Source organism: Galeopterus variegatus, unplaced genomic scaffold (genome assembly GCF_000696425.1).
Source record: "Galeopterus variegatus unplaced genomic scaffold, G_variegatus-3.0.2 Scaffold2844, whole genome shotgun sequence".
NCBI lineage: Eukaryota > Metazoa > Chordata > Mammalia > Dermoptera > Cynocephalidae > Galeopterus > Galeopterus variegatus.
Genome location: NW_007728955.1, coordinates 1 through 20,451, shown reverse-complemented (window position 1 = coordinate 20,451; position 20,451 = coordinate 1). Strand labels below are relative to the sequence as shown.

At 48.4% G+C, this 20,451-nt stretch overlaps 1 protein-coding gene across 1 annotated transcript; it reads left to right on the top strand.

Moving 5' to 3' along the window:
• The first annotated feature begins 15,457 nt into the window (after window positions 1-15,457).
• Window positions 15,458-18,132, top strand: TOR1B (torsin family 1, member B (torsin B)). Its single transcript, XM_008583164.1, has 3 exons — window positions 15,458-16,277; window positions 16,721-16,848; window positions 17,169-18,132. Exons 1-3 carry the CDS (start codon window positions 16,171-16,173, stop codon window positions 17,408-17,410), a joined length of 477 nt encoding a protein of 158 aa, XP_008581386.1. The 5' UTR covers window positions 15,458-16,170; the 3' UTR covers window positions 17,411-18,132.
• Window positions 18,133-20,451: the final 2,319 nt, after the last annotated feature.

The following is a 20,451-nucleotide window of genomic DNA, read 5'->3' as shown; positions in this document are numbered from 1 at the left end:
TAAAAAGAAAAACCACAGGCCCTTCCCTCCACTTGATTTATTGTCTGCAGTAGTAAATTGTCTGGTTATGTCTTATAGACTTAAAAGTATTGGGAAGGAAGTTCTCACTTAAGGGCAATTTATCTTAATATACTACAAATTATACTAATTTTGTCAATTTGAAGTATATGTTGTTATATAAAAATTTTTAACTTTTTTTAAAGAGAGGGAAGGGGGCACAAAAGTGTCAGATTACTATGTAATGGGGGAGGGGCAATTTCTGGGGCTCAGGTATGTCTAGATGACCCAGAGAGCTCTCGGTGAAGGGTTTTGAGGCCTTTTTCCTTTGCTATCTTCCCACCCTCCATGGATTCCAGTGGCAAACTTTGAGATAAATGATCGAATGACAAATCAAGCAATTTTCACACTTTTAAGAGGACAAAAGGTTGCTACCCCACCCATGGCTAGTTGATCCAAGGTCAATCTGACCCAGGTTAGGCCAACCAAATCATCTCTCCACGCACTTGAAATTGGACACAAGCATGCAGGTATGGGAAGTTACCAAACCTGATCCACCTGTAGGCGGTGCAGTGCCCATGCAACAGGTCCCCAGAACTCCTGCCACTGAGTCCTACACACCCTACCCCTGCACCCTCCTCCCCCCAAGATGTGGTCATTCAGCATTTTTTATGTTTTCATGAGTCACTCTGTATTACACTAATAAGCCGTAGAATAACCCAAGTCAGGGTCACCTTCTGTTGTTTGGAAATGAGAGCCTCATGATAGAGCAACTGGTACCTGGGAGAGTGGGAGACAAGCAGCAGATGCTCAGGAAAATGCGGGAATTTGAAATTGATTACTGCGCCCATGTGGAGACAAATGCAGGGAGTCACCCCCATCCTTCTTCCAGGAGAAGCTAGTAGCAGAACCCACGGTGAGCAAATACCAGCTGGACTCCCTCGGGACCAGGTGCACACTGAGGATGAACTCCAGGGCCCTGGGAAGCTGCTGCTTCAGATCTATGTAAGAGGATGAGATTGGCCAAGACCCCTCTTCCCACCACCACCATCATGGAAGATGATAGAGTTTGGACATGCTGTCCCCACCAAAACTCACGTGGAAATCTGGTCCCCAATGTGGCAGTGCTGGAAGCTACTTGAGTCATGGGGGTGGATCCCTCATGAATGGATTAATGCTCTCCCTGGGGGAGGGGGCCTGAGTGAGATCTCGCTCTTAGTTCCTGCAAGAGCTGGTTGTTTAAAGGAACCTGGCACCTCCTCTCTCTCTCTCTCTCTCTCTCTCTCTCTCTCTCTCATTTCCTCTCACCATGTGATCTGTTCATACCCGCCGGCTGCCTGCCGCTTTCCGCCATGAGTAGAAGCAGCCTGAGGCCTGTGCCAGATGCAGCTGTCCCAGAATCATAAGCCTAATAAACCTCTTTTCTTTATAAATTACCCAGTTTCAGGTTCTGCTATAGCAACACAAAACGGACTAATACAGAAGGGCAGTGGCTCCTAACATACATGCAAATCTTGACACCTTGCCTCAGAGACTCCCAGGCCTTTCTGTGAAAAATCACCTGGAAAGATCTCCTACTGCATCCAAAAGGCCAAGACCCTTGGCAAACTAGTTCAGAGGTGGATTTTATGGATGCTGGACTATGTCATGGTTTAATTCCATTTTTCCAGGTCCCTGACAGAGAAAAAGTGAGATGCAGACAACGGATGGAGGCTATCTGGGGGACTTGGAGGACTTGGCAGATCTGGAACTCCAGACCCACAGAAATGTCCCCACAGCTGTGCTTTCCCTGCAGAGCTAAGTTCTGCATCCACCTCCAGCCTGTGGCTCATCCAGATCCCAGATTCGGCCTCAGCATGGCCATGGTGAAGGGTGAAATGTAGGATCTGAGCAGGAAAGAGGAACTGTGGGAATCCACTATTTTACACAATCGGGCAATCCAGGGGGATGTAAGCTATAAATGTTGAAGGTTATTACTGACCAAGGAGAGCAGGTGGATTTGAGGGCTGTGGGGATGTGCAGGAGAGTCCACATTCAGAGGCCAGCTCAGGGGCTCAAGTGGCTGGGGGTTAGGCAGCTTTTGGGGTTGGTTAATGTACACATGGACCAAAAGCCAACCCTGTCACATGACATCAAAGGGCCCTTGGCATAGGTAGAACTGGAGCTGCACACTGAAGGAAGTGTTCCCCCAGGGGACACACAGGCCTTCCAAGTACACAGCATGAATAAGGTAAAGAGAATCAATTTTCAGGTCTTCAGCTTCCACTGAACTCTTTCCTAAAATTGAACTGCCTCCTCTTTTCCAATCTACTCTTTTCTCACTTTACAGAGGAAAGGTCATCTCTCAAACACCCCAGCTCTGACACCCACAAGAGGGGATCAGCAAAGCCTTCTTCAACCAAGGCCCTTGCCTGCCCTCCAGCCATCTCACCAATGGACATATTGATTATCGATCAAAGTTTTAAAAAGCATATCTGCTGTGTTTGCAAGTTGCAATCATTGTAGTGATGACTCAATCCAGAATTTTAACATTGGGAGGCTTGTGGTCAAAGGAACTTTAAAATTTTGTTTTTGAATTTTTCCTTTTTTTCTTTTGTCTTTTTTCATGACTGGTAACAGGATCGCAACCCTCACTGTCGCGCCCGTACCGCGCTCAACCAGTGAGCGGACCGGTCTCTATATGGGATCCGAACCCTCGGCGGGAGAGCCGCCCTCTACCGAGTGCGCCACCGGGCCAGCCCTTGAATTTTTAATTGTGATAAAGTACATATAACATAAAGTTTGCCACCTTAACATTTCTAAGTGTGCAGTTCAACGGGGTTAAGTACATTCTGAATATCTCCAGAACTCTTCTCATGTTCCAAACCGGAACTCTGCACCCAGGAAACACTCACTCCCATTCCCTGTCCGCCTACCTCCTGGCATCCATCATTCTAATTTCTATCTCTATGAATTTGTCTATTCTGGGGATCTCATAGAAGTGGAATCATACAATAGTTGCCTTTTTATGACTGGTTTATTTCCCTTAGCATAATGATCAGAGGAATTTTTGACATACTTTAAAATTCAAGTATATTCAGTTATTTGTTGCTTAATGACAGAGATTTATTCGGAGAAATGCATCGTTAGGCAATTTCTTCATTGTGCAAACATCGAACGGTGTACTTACACAACTCTGGATGGTACGGCCTGCTGCACGCCTGGGCTATTATGGTATAGCCTATTGCTCTGACCACCATTATAAATGCGATTTGTAGGGCCGGCCCCCGGCTCACTCGGGAGAGTGTGGTGCTGATAACACCAAGGCCACGGGTTCGGATCCTATATAGGGATGGCCGGTTAGCTCACTTAGGAGAGCGTGGTGCTGACAACACCAAGTCAAGGGTTAAGATCCCCTTACCGGTCATCTTTTAAAAAAATAAATAAATAAAAATAAACAAATGCAATTTGTCATTGACCAAAATGTCATTACGCAGGGCATGACTGTATTTCTACTTTTGTTGCAGAGATATACAATAGGTGGTCATTAAAAGATTGTTTTATTGCTTCATGTATCAACTTGAAATGTGTAAAGGGATGCCTAATTTTTCATAATTGTTTTAGGGAAAAAAATTGCTGAAGACTATTGGCTTAGAGGAAGGCTTTCAAACACTGAGAAGTATGAATGGCGGGCTGATCATGTGCCCGTCCCCCTGTCCCCTGACTGTACTGCCCTCTCCCATTGCCCATAGACCCCTCTCCCTCACTGCGAGCTAGAGACTGGCAGAGGACAAGCTGATCTTAAGTACCTTCCTGGCTGCACACAGTGGGCGTGGCATGGTGGGTGGGAGCAGTTTGTTCTCAAAACAAAAAGAATTTTTTGGATGCCAGGGGGAACCAGGGTGGGGGCAAAAAAAGCTTTAGAGACCAAGAAGGTGGGATTATCACAGCAAACCTGGGCTTCCCAAATGTCCCTGCATACAAGACTCATCTGAGGGTTCTTGTTCAATACCCCAAATCCCTGCCATTGCCCTGACCTCTGAATCAGTCTCCTGGGGAGACTGAGGGAGGAGCTGAGACTCTGTGCATGCTGCAAGCACCCAGCTGAAGCCTGGCATCAGGTGAGTCTGGGAAAGCCTTGCTCAGTGGGTGCCAACCCCAAGGCAGAGGTTCCTAGAGTCTGAGTAAGCGGGACAGGAGCACCTGGGACCACAGGAAGCAGTGTCTGAGGAGGCTGAGGGTTCCACCTGTGACAATCCCTCGGCTGAGTGGCTCCCTCTCGCCTCCAGCCCCAGAAGGGCTCTGTGCCTCCCCTCAGTCCGTGGCTGATCAGCAGCAGTGGTGGTAAGAGTAACAGGAAGAATGAAACAAAGAGAACTAACGTTAGTGAGCCTGTGCCCAGCACGCTCTCTTCACGGCCTCGTAGAATTCTCACAAGGTGGTTGATGGGGATTGTGTCCCCCAAGGTTTATGTATTAGTAGCTCGATCCCCGCTGTGACTGTTAAGAGGGTGGAAAATCCTATACGGGGAATTGAAAGGTGACGGGGAATTGAAAGGTGGGGCCTTGAAGCGGTGATTAGATTCTGAGGTCCTTGCCTAGTAAATGGATTAATAATGGTGGTCAGGGGCGTGGTTCTGAGGACTTTAGAAGGAGAGCAGACACTCTCTCTGCTCTGCCATTTTCTGCCATGTGAGACCTCTGCAGGGCCGTAAGGCCACCATCAGAAAAGACCTTCACCAGATGTGTTCTTTGGACTTCCCGGCCTCTGGAACTGAAAGGAATAAATTTCATTTTCTTATAAATTACCCAGTTCCAGGTATTTTGTTATAAGCAACAGAAACAGACTCATATAGTGGTACAATAAGAAATAAATTTGGTCTTTGAGTCTGGTTCCTGGCACAGAGCCCCTAAAACCCCTGGAATTTCCAGAGTGACTGGAGTGTCCTTTGTGATTCCTATGAGCCCCTTTCGATCTGTCTGAGTTTATACTACTGCAATGACTTGGGGTGAGAGCCCTAGAGAACATCAGGATTGGAACTTTCAGCCTCACCCACCGACCTCTGGGGAGGGGGAGGGGCTGGAGATTGGAGTCTATAAAAACTGGAACAGTGAGATTCAGAGAGCTTCTGGGCTGGATGTGCTGGGAGGGAGGGTGCCCAGGGACAGCATGGAAGCTCTGTGCCCCTCCCCGATACCCTGCCTTGAGCATCTCTTCCATTTGCTTGTTCCTGAGTTGTATCCTTTACAATAAACCAGTAATAGTTAGTAAAGTGCCTTCTGGAGTCCTGTGAGTCATCCTAGTGAATTGTCAGACCTGAGCTGGGGGGGGGGTCATGAAAACCCATGATGTTTAGCTGGTTGGTCAGAAGTACAGGTGGCATCTGAAGTGGGGCACTCTAGTGGGACTGAGCTTTAACCTGTGGGGTCTGCACTAACTCCAGATAGTTGGTACCTGGAAAACGAGAGGGAGAATCAGAGAGTTGGTGTCAGAGAATCAGACACCCTGTGTAGCAAGTACTATTTACATCCCATTTTACAGGAGAGAAAATTGAGGTTACTAAAATATTTCTTGAAATTGCTCCATTGCAAACACCCTGATTCAGGCCACCTCCATCCCCTGCCTGGACCACAGTTGCAGCCTCCAGAGTGAACCTTCCCAAATGAGATGGGTTCATCTCTCCCCTGCTTAAAGGCTTCTCACAGCTTCCCGTTGCTCATAAGGAAATGACCACAATTCCCAAGCTGATCGGCAGGCCCTGCCTCCCTGGTACCTGGCTTGTCCACTCCCACTCATCCGCTGGCGCCGGTGGGAAGGGCTCGTCCTCCAGGAAGCCTCTGTGTCCCCCCAACTCCCTGTAGCTCTCCTTCAAAGCCCACCCTCATAGGAATTATGGGGCCCTTTGTCTAATGTCACCTCCCATCCTGAATGAGGTGGGGCCCCTCCGTCTTGGGCCCAGGGAAGACTCTTGGGAAATGTGGGTCGAGTGAAGGAAGCTTGGAGAGTTACCCTGTTTGTCCAAGGTGAGAGACTGACATTTGTCTACATTAACAAGGCAAACTGTCTTTTTAAAAACAAAAACAAAACAAAAAATAACTATATTGCTTTAAAGCAACTGAGTATCAATCTCTTAAAAGTTAAAATAAACAGGGCTAACATAAAAATAAAATAAACAAAAATTAAATAAGAATTAAAGTAAAATATCCAGGGGCTGGCTGGTTAGCTCAGTAGGTTAGAGCCTGGTGCTGATAAAACCAGGGTCCAGGGTTCAGTCCCTGTACCTGCCAGCCGCCAAAGAAACAAAGAAAAATACCCATCAGTTAAAATAAACATGGACTAAATGCAAACAAATATGAAACCAAGGTAGGCTATGAATTAGATAAAGAAAAAAAAAAATTCACTGTCGGGGTCGTAGAAACCAAAAGGCCCAACCAACAGGATTTGGAAAGAGGGGTTTTTGACAAATGGTCACAGTCCAGACCATGGCCAGTCACTGGCTGTCTCTCTGCTGTGAAAGTCTGTGGACTGTGGGTAGGTTGGAGACAGGTAACTAACCCCTGGACGGCCCGACCAGCTGCAAACCATCTGTGCGAGCGGCTGCTCTGCGACTCCTGCTCGGAAACCTCGGCGCGTGCTGGAGAGAACGCGCCCGCCCTGCCCCCTCCCCGTCCTGCTGTCATCCGTGTCAACAGTCGACGACACCCCACGTGTGGCGTGGGCAATGCGGGTGGCGGGAACCGCGATCGGAAGAATCCCGCGGCGCTTCCCTGCACCGGGGGCCCTGGGACTTCTGAGGGTCCCTGCAAGTGCAGATTTCCCAGCTGTGACCCTGAAATGTGACTGACCAGATCTGCGATGGCAGAAGAGCCCCCAAGCCTCCCAGGACGACCCGGGGCGCGGGCAGCCTCGGTGGCGGCGTTTCTTTCGTCCCCCGCCGAGTAGCCCCACCGGGGGTGCCCGTGCGCCCGGGGGCTCGGCCGGGGAGAGAACGAAGCCGAGGTCACCGCAGCGCCCCCGCACTCGCCCAGGGGACAAGAGCGCCGCACTGAAGCCGCTGCGTGCGTCTGATCTAAGGCTGCTGCCCCAAGCTCCACAGGCGGGATGAAGAGCCCAAGGCTCAGAGAAGGTGCGTGACCTGCCCCGGGTCACACAGGAAACGTGACAGAGCCAGAATGTGCACCTAGGTGTCTGCTTCTGGAGCCAGCATTTTGCAAGATTCTCTGCCCAACAGAAGGGAGTGTGTTCCTCACAAATATTTGTTTAACACCTGCTGTGGACACTTTGCACCGGGTGAATGTGACAACACCCTGCCCTCCAGGTTATGTGCACTTGAGCGAATAAGGAAAAGAATTCTGTTACGGAGTGTGGGAAACCCAGAGAGGCGGAGGGGGTGTAGGGAGGAGTAGGGGACACCTCGTAAAGGCAGCCAGTTAAGGGGAAAAGGCTAGGCCTGGAGCCCTGGAAGATCGCCCCGTTGAACCTGGGTTCAGTTGTATCATCCGAGGGAGTGTCTTAGCCTCTCCCCGTAGTTCCCTCACCTGTAAACTGAAACACCTGTTTCACAGGGCGTCACAACGACAACGCCTGCACGATTTTAGGTGCTCATTCAATGTGAGTTCCTTTCCTTTATAAGGAAGTAAAGGCCTGAGGAAGGGCATGTGCAGAAAAGGGGGTTTCCTGTGAGACCCAGAGGTCCTTGAATGGGACTTCCTGACATTTGTGTGGACTGTTCTTCCTGGTGGGGACAAGCCTATGCTCTTCAGGGCCTTAAGCATCCCTGGCCCCTAGATCAGCGCCCACCCTCTCGGAGAGTCTTTTATCCTTGAACTCTAAACACATTTGATTCTTCATTGAGCATGTACTGGGCATAGTTCTATGAATTAGAGATAAAGAGGACAAAAGCCAAGGTCCCTGCCCTCCTGAAGCTCTCAGGCCAGTGGGAGAGATGGACGATTAACAAGGAGACAGGAGAGGTGGTGCCTGGGGGTTACCTGAGATTGGGTGGAGGGATTTGAGCTGAGGCCTGCAAGCTTTTAGCCAGGTGGGCTTCGGAGGCAGGAGAGAGAAAGGGGGCTGTGGGCCTGAGAACCAGGGGGTACCTAGGATGGGAAAAGGTCTGAGCAGAAGGCAGGGCACATCATGTAGGGCTGTGAGATCCGAGGAAGAAGGGTGGAGTTCTTCCTAAGGGCTTTGGGAAGCCATCGACAGGTTCAAAGTGGGAGTGACAGGATCTAGTTTGTTGTAAAAAGACCTCATGTCTCTGTTGTAGCGAGAATGGGATCAGAGAGGACAAGAATGGACACAGGGACCACCTAGGGGGCTACCGTGATCATCCATGTGACAGACGATGGTGGCTTGGATGGGGGAGGTGGCCACGGAGATAGAGACCACCGAACAGTAGCTGGAGATGTTTTGGGGATGGGACAATGACCTGCTGGTGGATTAGAAGTGGAGGGTGGGAGAGAAAAGAACCAGGACAACCCCTAGGTTTGGAGCTGAGCAATGGTGGAAGATGGTTCTACTGTCTGGGATAGGGACCACTGAGGGAGGGACGTGTTTGGAGAAAACAGTCAAGACTTCTATTTTGACTGTGTGGATGCGGAGCTGTCTGGTGAATGGCCAAGTGGCGCTGTCCAGTGTGCAGCCAGTTACAGGGGCTGGAGGGAGAAAGCTGGGGGCCTCCCACCCAGGGAGAGGGGATAGAGAAAGGTCTGAGGACTAGGACTAGGTCTAGGACTGCTCCTAAGGGCCACCGAGGATTGTGGAGTGGGGACACAGGGAAGCCGCAGCAGCTGAGGAGGAAGCCAGCCAGCCAGGGAACCAGGTTCCAGATCAATAGCAAAGTCCTCCCCTAGCAGCTGCTAATCCAGGAAGGAGGTTCAACCACTTCCAATAAATAGCATAAAGCTGACGGGCAGGATGAAGGATAAATGCCTGCTCGTCAGGCTATGACTTGGGGCAGGAGTCTTTACATATTTTTGCTCACACATTAGGTTCACATTAACAATTTTCATCATAAGTTTAAATGGTCACGAAAGACACAATTTCCTGTCTGTTGTAAGGATCGACATTTTATGATACCACTGGGACACTGATCTTCTAGGTGTACTCAATAGAATCTAAGTGACATAGCAATTTTAGCTGCCATCATCCATTTATAATGTACATGAACAAGTCAGATACTTACAATCTTTTTGTACTTGAACCCATATTTCCATTCCCCTCCCCCATCAAACGTCATCCTAAGGAAATGTATCTTTTTGCATAACAGTCTTTTATTGGTCATCTTATCTTATTTCTCTGCAACAAAGATATGCATATACTATAAATTAAAATTTAATTTAAAAATTTTTCTGGTAATCACAAAGCCTTAAGTGTTAAAACATTTCTTTTGGATTATTTTTAGCATACAATTGCCTAAAACAACATAAATGTGTTACAAATTTTGTATAAATAATTACTAAACAAAGAATTACAATTTTATGGAAAATTATGTCTTAATGTGGTAGATGGGGTTCTCTCTCTTTTTCTTTTCCATTTACTTCATAGATCCACAGGGGGAAATTACTAAGTGAGTTTTACTCTTTCCAAGGAGCCAGAGGCCACCGGAAAAGAGGAGATGAGAAGAGAGAGGGTGAGTTTCTGGAACTGTGATCCTTAGAGCGACCCATTCTTCGTGCCCTTGGGACGTCCTCACCTATTCCTCGGGGTTCACTTGCCCCAGGCTGAAGATGGCTGGCCTTGGGCAGGGAAAGGGCCACCACAATGGTTGCTAAAAGTGGGCTGTGGCAGCACCTCTCCAGGGCCATTTGACAGGTTTTATCCACCAGGGCATAAATGAGTGGGCAACCTGGCTACCAGCTCCCCATTATCTGCCTAATCTAATCAGTTCTCCACCTGGCTCTGAGGACAGAGAGGCTGCCTCAGGTTAGTCCAACGTGTACCCTGGGGTGCAGCTATGAGAGAGGAAGGGGATCTCTGCGGTCTCCAGGGGCTTTTCAGTGTGGGGGTAGAGTAGGGAGGGGAAATAGGAGGTCGGGATTATCTAAATCACAGAATCTGGTTCCTTCTTTTTCTTCCTAGGTGAGTGGCTCTAGACATGTGATGTCATCTCCCTGGGCCTCAGTTTCCCCATCTGTAAAGTTGGGATCACAACAGTCCTTCTTCTTGGGGTCGTTGGGGGTACCTATGAGCTGAGGCGTGCAGAGCACTTAGCACTGCATACAGTTAAGAGCTCAGCAAGAACCACTTGCTGTGACTGTCACCTCCTTTGACCTTCTCAATAGTCCTGTGAGGTTCACAAGTCAGGAGAGACTATTCAGGCCACTAGCTTCGGAAAGGAAATGTTTGTTGCCTTTCAGGACTGTGTTAAGGTGCTGGAAGGATTCCATGAATGGTCCTTAGATCTGAAATAACAAAAAGCTCACTAACTGGCATTTATGACTGTAATGATAACACACAATAGTGTTATCACTAACAGCATCCTACAAGAAACAAGTGGATTAGTGCTATGGTTTGAATGTTTGTGGCCCCTCCAAAACTCATGTTGAAACTCAGTCCTCGTTGTGATGGTATAAAGAGGCAGGGGCTTTGGGAGGTGTGTTAGTCTGTTTGTGTTGCTACAACAGAAACACCTGAGACTGGGTAACTTATAAAGAACAGAGGTTTATTTGGCTTATGATTCTGGGACAGCTGCATCTGGCACGGGCTTCAGGCTGATTCCACTCATGGTGGAAAGCAGCAGGCAGCGGTGGGTACAAACGGATCACATGGCAAGAGGAAGCGAGAGAGAGAGAGAGAGAGAGAGAGAGAGAGGAAGTGCCACGTTCCTTTAAACAACCAGCTCTCATGGGAACTAATAGAGCGAGAACTCACTCATTAATCCCCCCTCCCCCAGAGAGAGCATTAATCCATTCATGAGGGATCCGCCTCCATGACTCAATCAGTTTCCAGCACTGCCACACTGGGGATCAAATTTCCACATGAGTTCTGGGAGGACAAAGCATCCAAACTCCATCAGGAGGTAATGTGGCCATGAGGGGTCTGCCGTTATGAATGGGATTGGTGTCTTGTAAAAGGGCTTGAGGGAACTAGCTAGGCCTTTTTTGCCCTTCCATTGCCTGACATGAGAGGACACAGTGTTCCTCCCCTCTGGAGGACAACACAGCAACAAGGTGCCATCTCGGAAGCAGAGAGCAGAGAGAAGTGCCTTGACCTTGGACTTCCCAGCCTCCAGAACTGTGAGAAACAATTTCTATTGTTTATAAATTGCTCAGTCTGTGCTATTTTGTTATAGCAGCATGAACAGACTAAGACAATTGGCATCAGAACAATGGAGTGCATCAGAGTGCTCATACCCCCTCCTCATGGTGCTCCCCACCTTCTCAACCACAGCCACCCATCCTTAGTCACCCATCCTCTCTCCACTTCCAGAATAACTCTCAAATGCCCTTTCCTCCCTCCCTCCCACTGCCTCTGCTCCACTTCAGGCCACCATCTTCTCTCTCCCAGAATACTGCTCTGGGCTTGTAACCAGTATTCCCTCCATAGTCTTGGCACCTCCAACCCCAGTACAGGGCCAGGGTGTTCTGAACAATACCTGCCAAACGTTCTACCATGGCCCCAAAGGCCTCTCTCTAGCATGGGTCAGGCCTTGATGGTCTGGCCCCTGCCCTGCACTCTAGTCTCCCCTATCCCATCTTCACTTCACACCCCAGCAGACTGAGCCACATGGGGCTCCCTATGTGCCTGGCTCTCACCCCCCATCCATTGTATGTGCTAACCCCTGCCTGCAGTGTTCAGCCTGATCACCTTCACCCCTCCCCTCCTTACTTGCCCCAATCTTCTTGGGTAATTTTTATTCATTCTTTAGGCCACAATTGAGCTATGGAGGAGGGGAGAGTCTTCCCCATCCCCAGGTCAGGTGAGATGCTTCCTCTGTGGGTTCCACATCACAGCCCTGGCCACACTGATGTAAACTGTCTGCTTGCTTTTCTGTCTTCCCCACTAGACTTAGAACTCTGCAAGGGTAGGGATCATGTCTGTCCTATATCCTGCTGTATTCCCAGCATATAGCACCGGGTCTGACGTGGAGCCAGTGTTCATTAAATAGTTATTGCTATATCAGCTGATGGATGAATTCAACAAATTTTGGCAAAGCCGAGGCCAAGGTTACGTGGACCACAATAGCTTCCTCACTAGCACCCTACCCTTTTTCTTTCCCTTGTGAACCCAGCAGCTAGAATGATCTCTGACCCGACCATGTTGCTTCCCTGTTTAAAAACTTCTGAGTTTCCCTATAACTGCCCAGAGCAGAGGTCAAACTCCTTCCAGCACTTGCAAGGTCTTCATCTTCCATTTTCTGCCTAGTTCTCCACCTTCATCTCTCACCACCCTCCGCCATGTGAAATACTTTGGGTTTCCCAAACTGTCTGTTGACCTAAAAAGAAACTGAGGCCCAGTATATATAGCAAGGATTTATTGAACCAAAATGCCTATTGCAAAGGGGAGACACATAGTCAGGTCGCCCCGAGAATTATATTCCTAAGAGGGCCAGCAGCACTTAGCATTTTATAATCACAAAAAGGTGAGAAATCGAAGGAGAGAGGGAGGACAGCCCTCCTATCCACTCGGTCAGGTTTTCTATTGGTTGTGTCTGACATACACTTGGGGTTGTTACCAAGTCACATCCTACATGCAGGGATCTAAGGCAACGGTTACAAGAAGCATCTTAGGTTATGGCTTTCTGGAGCCGTTATGTTTGCTTCTCAGTAAAATGGTCCAGGCCAGGTGGCCACGGCTGCTGACACCCCAGGTCTCCTAACGCACGTAGTTCAGCTGACCTGCTCTTCACTCCCGCCGGGCGAACCCCGGGACTCCCCAGCTTGGACCACGGCCTTGCGCGCCCCGCGGCCCTGACCGCCCCGGCCGCTCAGCCACGGTCCCGGCCCCTCGTCTGCCTCCCGCGCAGCTCACGGGCTCTGAGGCGCCAGCTCTGCCTCCTCCTCTGCCATCCGCCACACGCGTGAGCCCGCGGAACGAAAGGATGAACTTCCGGGTTTGCCCGGGCACGCCCGGCAGGTGGGCAGAGCTGAGAAACGCTCATTTTAGCTCCGGGAGAAGGGAGGGGAGAGATGACAAAGCAAAGTATGGGGGCTCTGAGACGCTCTTAAACGGTAAAAGCTACAGGTGGGTTCCGGGGTCTGCTGGGAACCACTAGACACCTTCGTGCCACTCACAAAGATGGCGGTCGTTCGCGGGAACGCGGGCCGGACTGCAGCCGTGCGAGCAGTGCCTTCGGAAGCGGTCTCCAGATGGCGGGCCCTGCCCGAGTACGTTTCTAAATGATTACAGCGAGAAGAAACGGAAAGGAGCCCGGCCAGCCCCTGTGTGCCACCCCTCTTAAGCAGTTTTCAGACGTGCAGCGTCCGCCCGGAAAGCACACATTTGGCCCTTGGTTTTCTTACAAGCCAGCAGGGGTGGCTGGGGAAGTAGCATGGAGCTCAGTCAAGAGAGGGCTCGTGCTTGGAGGAATAAGCACTGTTAGCTTCCTTCTCAGACACTTAAGTGTTGAGGAGCTCCACATCATGCGTTTATGTGGAAGTGGCAGCATTTGGTTCTGCCTCAGTGTTGGGCCTGGGGGTTGGCAGACCCTGCTGGATCACTCGCTAATCTGTGCCTCTCACGTTGGCCAGCTGGGAAAGTGCTGCTTTTCTGGTGCACTGTGATTTGCACAGGACAGCTTTCTCAATTGTTTAAACATGATATATTCTATTATTGGTTGATTAACAGCCACTACACCAAGCTGCCCCCAACTTCTTCCACCCAGGGAACCCCAGACCTCCTCCAAACCCAGCATCCAGGTCAGCAGGAAGCTTAGGGCCCTGATCTCGCCTGCGGCTTGCATGTGTTCTGATGAAACAGGCCTGTGCCTTTGTGGTTGTCAAATGATTATTAACCATGCCTAGAAGGCTCTGCACAATTGGTCCCCCAGCCATGCCCTACCTTTTCTGTCTTGGATTCTGAGCCCTGGCCACACAGCCCTTCTTCTGCCCCTTGAATATGCTCTGCTTCCCCCCATGGCCTTTGCAAGTGCACTTCCTTCTGTCTAGAACAGTCTCTTCCACTCTGTCCCCCTTTTACTTTAGTGAGTTTTTCATCCTCCCTTCAATCATTCGTAGTTGGCTTCAATAGAGGTTGGGTGGATGAATGAATGACTGATCCATCAAGTTTGAGAGGATCAGGCATGTGCAAATGGAATTATTCCATAATTAGCCAACGTCTTCACCTAGCTAATCATTGCCCAAAGGAGAAAGGGAGCCTGCAGATCCGGGGGCCACAAAGCCCACCTTCTTTCTTACTCAGCGTTGCTACCCCTGGAGAGAAGCAGCTTCAGATGTGAATGATGCCTCTTGGCTGGGAGTATTATCACTTGCAAAGAAGGAAGGAAAAGGGAAATAATCTGAATATTTGGGATTCCAAAAGTTGTCTTGTACCAGGTAACGTGAACTTCCCTATCTTCTCTGACTGGACATGTGGCTAGAAGGAGAATGAGAACCCACTCTTATCTGGTCCCCAGGCCACTTGGACTGGTCTGGGCCACATGCTCACTAACTCTGGCCTCTGCTTCTCTTTTCTTTGCATTGCAAGAGCACCAGGCAGCACTGCGTTAAGGCGCACTTAGTCCCAGGTGGTTACAAAGCTCTCCTACAACTTTTTTCCTACTAGATTCCAAAATAATCCAGTGGGTAGGGGATGTTATTTCCATTAAAAGATGGAGCCAGGAGAGGCAAGGTGACTTGCTCTTACAATCTTTGTGACCTTGTGGCAGAACAGAAACTTGAACTCAAATCTCCCAGATCCCAGTTTACATGGTAGCGACATTGTGCAGTGAACGAACACACTTGACATTCCCAGCAGAGCGCTTGGTGTTAGGTGGGGCAGTCTTACACAATTGGCTTGTGCATGGCTTCATTTAATGCTCCCCGTCTATGGTGCAGCCTCCGCTTTGCATCTTGCAACAGTAGACCACAGAATTTTTTCTCCTAAGTAGCTTTGATTCCCTTTGTTTCTCTCATCCCTTGAGGCTCCGGCATTGTTTTCTTCAAAGAAAGCCTCAAAGAACTGAACCTGGATACTGTTTCTCCTTTTGAGATATTCTTCCCACATTTAACTTCTATTAAGTTGTTGAGTAGGGTTCCTTGAGGCTCCGGCATTGTTTTCTTCAAAGAAAGCCTCAAAGAACTGAACCTGGAGACTGTTTCTCCTTTTGAGATATTCTTCCCACATTTAACTTCTATTAAGTTGTTGAGTAGGGTTAATTCTCATTTAAATGATTGTCATCCTTGCCAAGGTTAGTATTCCTACTGTTAGGTGGAGACTGAAATAAGAAACAGAAACTTAACAAGGAAATGAAAGTGATTATTAATTCTCATTTAAATGAATGTCATCCTTGCCAAGGTTAGTATTCCTACTGTTAGGTGGAGACTGAAATAAGAAACAGAAACTTAACAAGGAAATGAAAGTGATTATTTGCCATAGACTGTAAGGCAGGGCAGAGTGCCAAAAAGAAGGAATAATATTCTTGTTTTCCAAATTCTTTCATATATCTCTAGAAATATAGTAAGATAGATGAGGGTGGCCCTGGGGGAGCTGCATGGTCATGGCATTTCATGTTTTGGGGTTGAGGGTTTGTTGCTTGGGTGTCTTTTTGTTTGTTTCCAGACAGCACTGGAACAAATGCTTTTCACGAAGTGTCCTCTGGGCCAGCTCCTTTGTTCGTCGCACCAGAGCAAGGCATTGCCTTGGGCTCTGTGCAGGTCTTATCTAGTTTCTTATTCCTCAGTGTGTTTGGCGATATTAACTAGAGATTTCAATCCACAGTGAGATGAAAGCTATGGATGGGTTAACAATGAATGATAAATATTCATATATCTTGTACCTCTTATACCTTTGAGAAAGCTGTTTCCCAGTGGATGGAGGTGGGTGCAGTTTCTGAGAGTTCTTTGTTAAGCCCCCGTGCGTGTGGCTCTTCTGTCTTTGGGAGCGTGAGGAGCGCTGTAGTGCTTCAGCCCCTGGGTGCACCCCTGGAGACTCCACATCCTATTTCTTTTACGGTTGATCTAGGACCAGTTACAGAAGTGGATCCGTGGCAATGTGAGTGCATGTGCCAGCTCGCTTTTCATATTTGACGAGATGGATAAGTTGCACCCTGGGGTCATCGACGCAATCAAACCATTTCTCGACTACTACGAGCAGGTTGATGGGGTGTCTTACCGCAAGGCCATCTTCATCTTTCTCAGGTCAGCAGGTGGCAGTTTCTTGGTGCACAGCCCTTCACTCTCCCAGTGCTAGAGTGAGGTCCTGGTGACCACCAGCATTGTGTTTACCAGGGACAAAAGTGCCAGCCTGGCAAAAGTCACTTCCTTACTTTTTATACTTCTCGGTTGCCTATGTCAGCATGGCACAGAACGTGGGCAAGGGAAGTGAGCTAAAGAAATAACCACTGATAACAGGCAGTTTTATTAATTGCATGTTGTTTCTGAGGGTTATGATAAGTCATAGCATTACCCAGTAAGTGCTGAAGAAAAAGACTTTAAGTTCCTTGAGGGCAGACATTTTTTCTGTCTAGTAGCACTTAGTAAATATTCCTTGATTATGAACGAACCTCAGAGAAGGAGCATTTCCTGGTGAGACCCAGAAGTCTTCATGGTGATTGTAATCTTCGTTTCTCTGGCAAACTCAGCAACGCGGGTGGGGACCTCATAACTAAGACGGCTCTCGACTTTTGGCGGGCAGGAAGAAAGAGGGAAGACATTCAGCTGAAGGACCTGGAACCTGTGCTGTCTGTCGGAGTCTTCAATAATAAACACAGTGAGTCCACCAGGGTGGGGAGCCCCTTAGCTCTGCCAGCAGACAGCTGTCTTCTCTTTCACTGAGTGTTTCCCAAAGCTGCAGTATCTGCTTGCCTCTGGCTTTGCTGAAGTAGGGAATTCTCTTATGGCATTCCGTTCTAGAAACCAGTTAGCAGGTGTCTGGCTGAGTCACATCAGGATTGTTGCACACTGACAGAGAATATTTTGAGGGATAAGGAAAGGAAGGATGTGCTGTGGGTTGGGACTGGGACAGCTCCTGTAAGAGTTTGGCCAGGAGATAGTGAGAGGCAGGAAACCCAGCTGTGTCTTGTTTTGCAGGTGGCCTGTGGCACAGTGGACTGATTGATAGAAACCTCATCGATTACTTTATCCCCTTCCTGCCCCTGGAGTACAGACATGTGAAAATGTGTGTGAGGGCAGAAATGAGGGCCCGCGGCTCTGCTGTAGATGAAGACATTGTCACAAAGGTGACAGAGGAAATGACCTTTTTCCCCAAAGATGAGAAAATCTACTCAGACAAGGGCTGCAAGACTGTGCAGTCGCGGCTAGATTTCCACTGAGCTCTTGTCCAGATGGGGTAAGGGCAGCTGGGAAGGTCAGCACACCAGGGCCTTGACTTTCGGAAGCAATTTGAAGACCTCTTTGGGGTTTTGCATATTTGCACCTGTGGACTTTCAGGATATTGACGATTCTAAGACTTGCCTTTTGAAAAGATGCTCATCTGTCAAGTGCACTTTCATTTTGCAGCACGACAGCAGTCCAACTGTTAATTGCAGTTGAAGATGAACTTGTAAAAACTCATTTACACTTACCGATACTGCCTGGACAAAAGTGCCTGAAAACAGCTGTGTGTGGGAGGCCTGAGGATTGTTTCTGACCCATAGTATTCATACCTCAGGAGCTGCTGTTACGACTCCGGGCTCAAGGGGCCACTGCAGTCTGGGAGCATTAGGCTTTCACCTGCCAAAAACATCTTCTACTCTGTTTCTTTTTCTTGCACAGAGAGCATTCACTGACTTGAAGTATTTTCAGTTAAAATCCGGGGCGCCTGCAGGTGTGGACAGTATCCCGGGGGAGGACGTGGCCCTGCACATTGAGCACTCTTGACCTGGGGTGAGCTGTCTGCATGTGGGATGGAATCTCCATCCGAGGCCTCAGCGGCAGCCTGGGACAGATGGGACCTTTCCCTTTGTCCATTTGCTCTGGCTACTGGTCATAGCCCTGGCCGTGGACTTCCCTCGCCCATCCCTCACTGGGTATCCGTGCCAGCCTTCTTCACACCACATCTGCTTCTGAACTTCAGTCACTACTAGGTATCCCCCTAACCCATATCATCACTAGAGTCGAATCAGAACGAGACTGTTGGCTTTGAATCTGAGTCCTGGGTTCCCATGGAGAAATGTTTGTTACACTTTATACGTGGGTCAGTCTCTTGCTTTACTCCACAGAACTGTTTGAAATCTGTAGGACATATGCATTCTCCATGGATGACATGTGCCCAGACTGAGCAGGCAGCTTGCAGACTCTGCACTGCCAAAGAAGGGGGACTATCGTACACTAGAAATGCTAGAATTTTCAAAGATATATATTTTTTATAATGTTTTTACTTCTGAATCTTAGACAATAGAAATATAGGACATTGCTTATTTTAAAACATGGGAAGGACACAAAATTGAATAACTGCTTATTGGTTGCTCAGATACTCTCAAGTGGTGTGAATTTTATTGTTAAATACGTAGTAATATGTGGTCACAATTGTAAATCAAACAAGGTCAGTGGCTGGTCCTGGGTGTCATCCAGTAATAACAGCCTGTGTGGCAGCACCAGGCTTGTCCGCCTTGATCCTTGGGAAATGAGACTTTAGACTCTACTATGATTTATTCTGTGACTGTCCCATGGTTGCAACACAACTGCGGACATGTAATTAGAACAGTGTGCAGCATTTTGATATGAAAATGTGTTAGAATGAATTTTATATGGAAATGCCTTACAGTGTATCATGCATAGTCTTTAAAAAACACCAGGGAGAGGCTTAAAATTTTTAGTACATATTCTTAAATTTGAGCTACATTATATTTCTTCTATAACCCTTTGGTTGTGTGGTCAAGAGGAGACAAGATTTTGTTTACAGTGATGCCATAAACTCAACACGTGTTGGCCACCTTTGGACTGCTAATACTCATTTATAACTTGAAAAGGCCACGGTTGACTGTGGCCCACCTCCCACACCCCTCATAAGATGTGGACAAGAGCTTGAATTGACCCACAGAATATAAAATAATAAAGCTTAACTTTTATCATGTGAGATGTCACTAGCATCTTTTTTCCTATTTATTTGGTGACAAAGTTTGCATTCAGAGTAAAGCTCAGGTGTCGTTAGACTTACAGCACCCTGGACATGCAGGGTGGCAGTCTTTGCATAACATAGAATCAGTATTTATATTAAAGGCTGTTATCCCCAAACAAATATGAAGTTAAATTGAATCAGGTGAGGGTTATTTTCATCAGAAAGAGATGGACAGCTAGCAAATACAGTCTCCTAAAATTAATGTAGGCGGGAAATTGAGGCACTGGGAAAATCTGACTCACTGCTGACATCCTGATCCTGAACCCGGGCTCAAGTGACGAAACCTCACTGCTGGGTCTTCCCACCCAGAATTGGTAAATAATGAAATCCTAGCTATGTTAGTCAGGTCTCAGCTTAATCCCACTTAACCTGGCATCTTTTCTCTTGTCAGTGACTTAAAACCGGGTGACGAAACCTCTCTGCTGGGTCTTCCCACCCAGAATTGGTAAATAATGAAATCCTAGCTATGTTAATCAGGTCTCAGCTTAATCCCACTTAACCTGGCATCTTTTCTCTTGTCAGTGACTTAAAACCGACCCTCTTCACAGAACTAAGGATTAGCTGACTTTCTAGAAAGTTCAAACCCTCACCATCACCCTGCCCACTCCCTCCGTTTCTCAACTGCAGGTACTCTAGTCCTAGGAGACTGACTTTCTAGGTTTAGTTCTCAGCCTGCTGCTTTTCTACTCTACCCCTTACTGCCTCATCTACTAAGACTGAACTTTCCAAAATTCAGTCAGGGGACCCGTGTTCCCTAATTAGGGACTCCTAGGTGCTGGGCCTGCCATCTTCAAATGAATTATTAGACTTAATCTGTGACTCCTGGGGACATGACTGACAACAGGCGATTCAGCTCAACACTGAGAACTTCCTGACACTTGGAGCCATCCTTGGGAGGCGTGGGCCTCCCTAACAAATAAGGGACACCTGTACAGGCCGGATAGCCGTGAGGCAGAGCGTCCCCCTTAGCCCAGCAGCTGGGCTCCCCCTTCTATGCCTGCTAAACACCACCCCTGCAAGTGCTCTGCCCGGCAGCCACGCCCCATGGGAGCCCTACCTGTTTGTAGGCACATGGCGTGTTGCATAGAACAAGATACATTTAGTCTCCTACAGTTCTGTACTCCTGCCTGGCATCTCAGCTGGACTTGAACTCCATGGCTGCGTGTCTGGAGCTCCATGAACCCTGGCAACGGAGTGTGATACCACATGCATGGGCGATGAGCCAGAGCAGTCTGAGGGTCTTCAGAGTCCCTC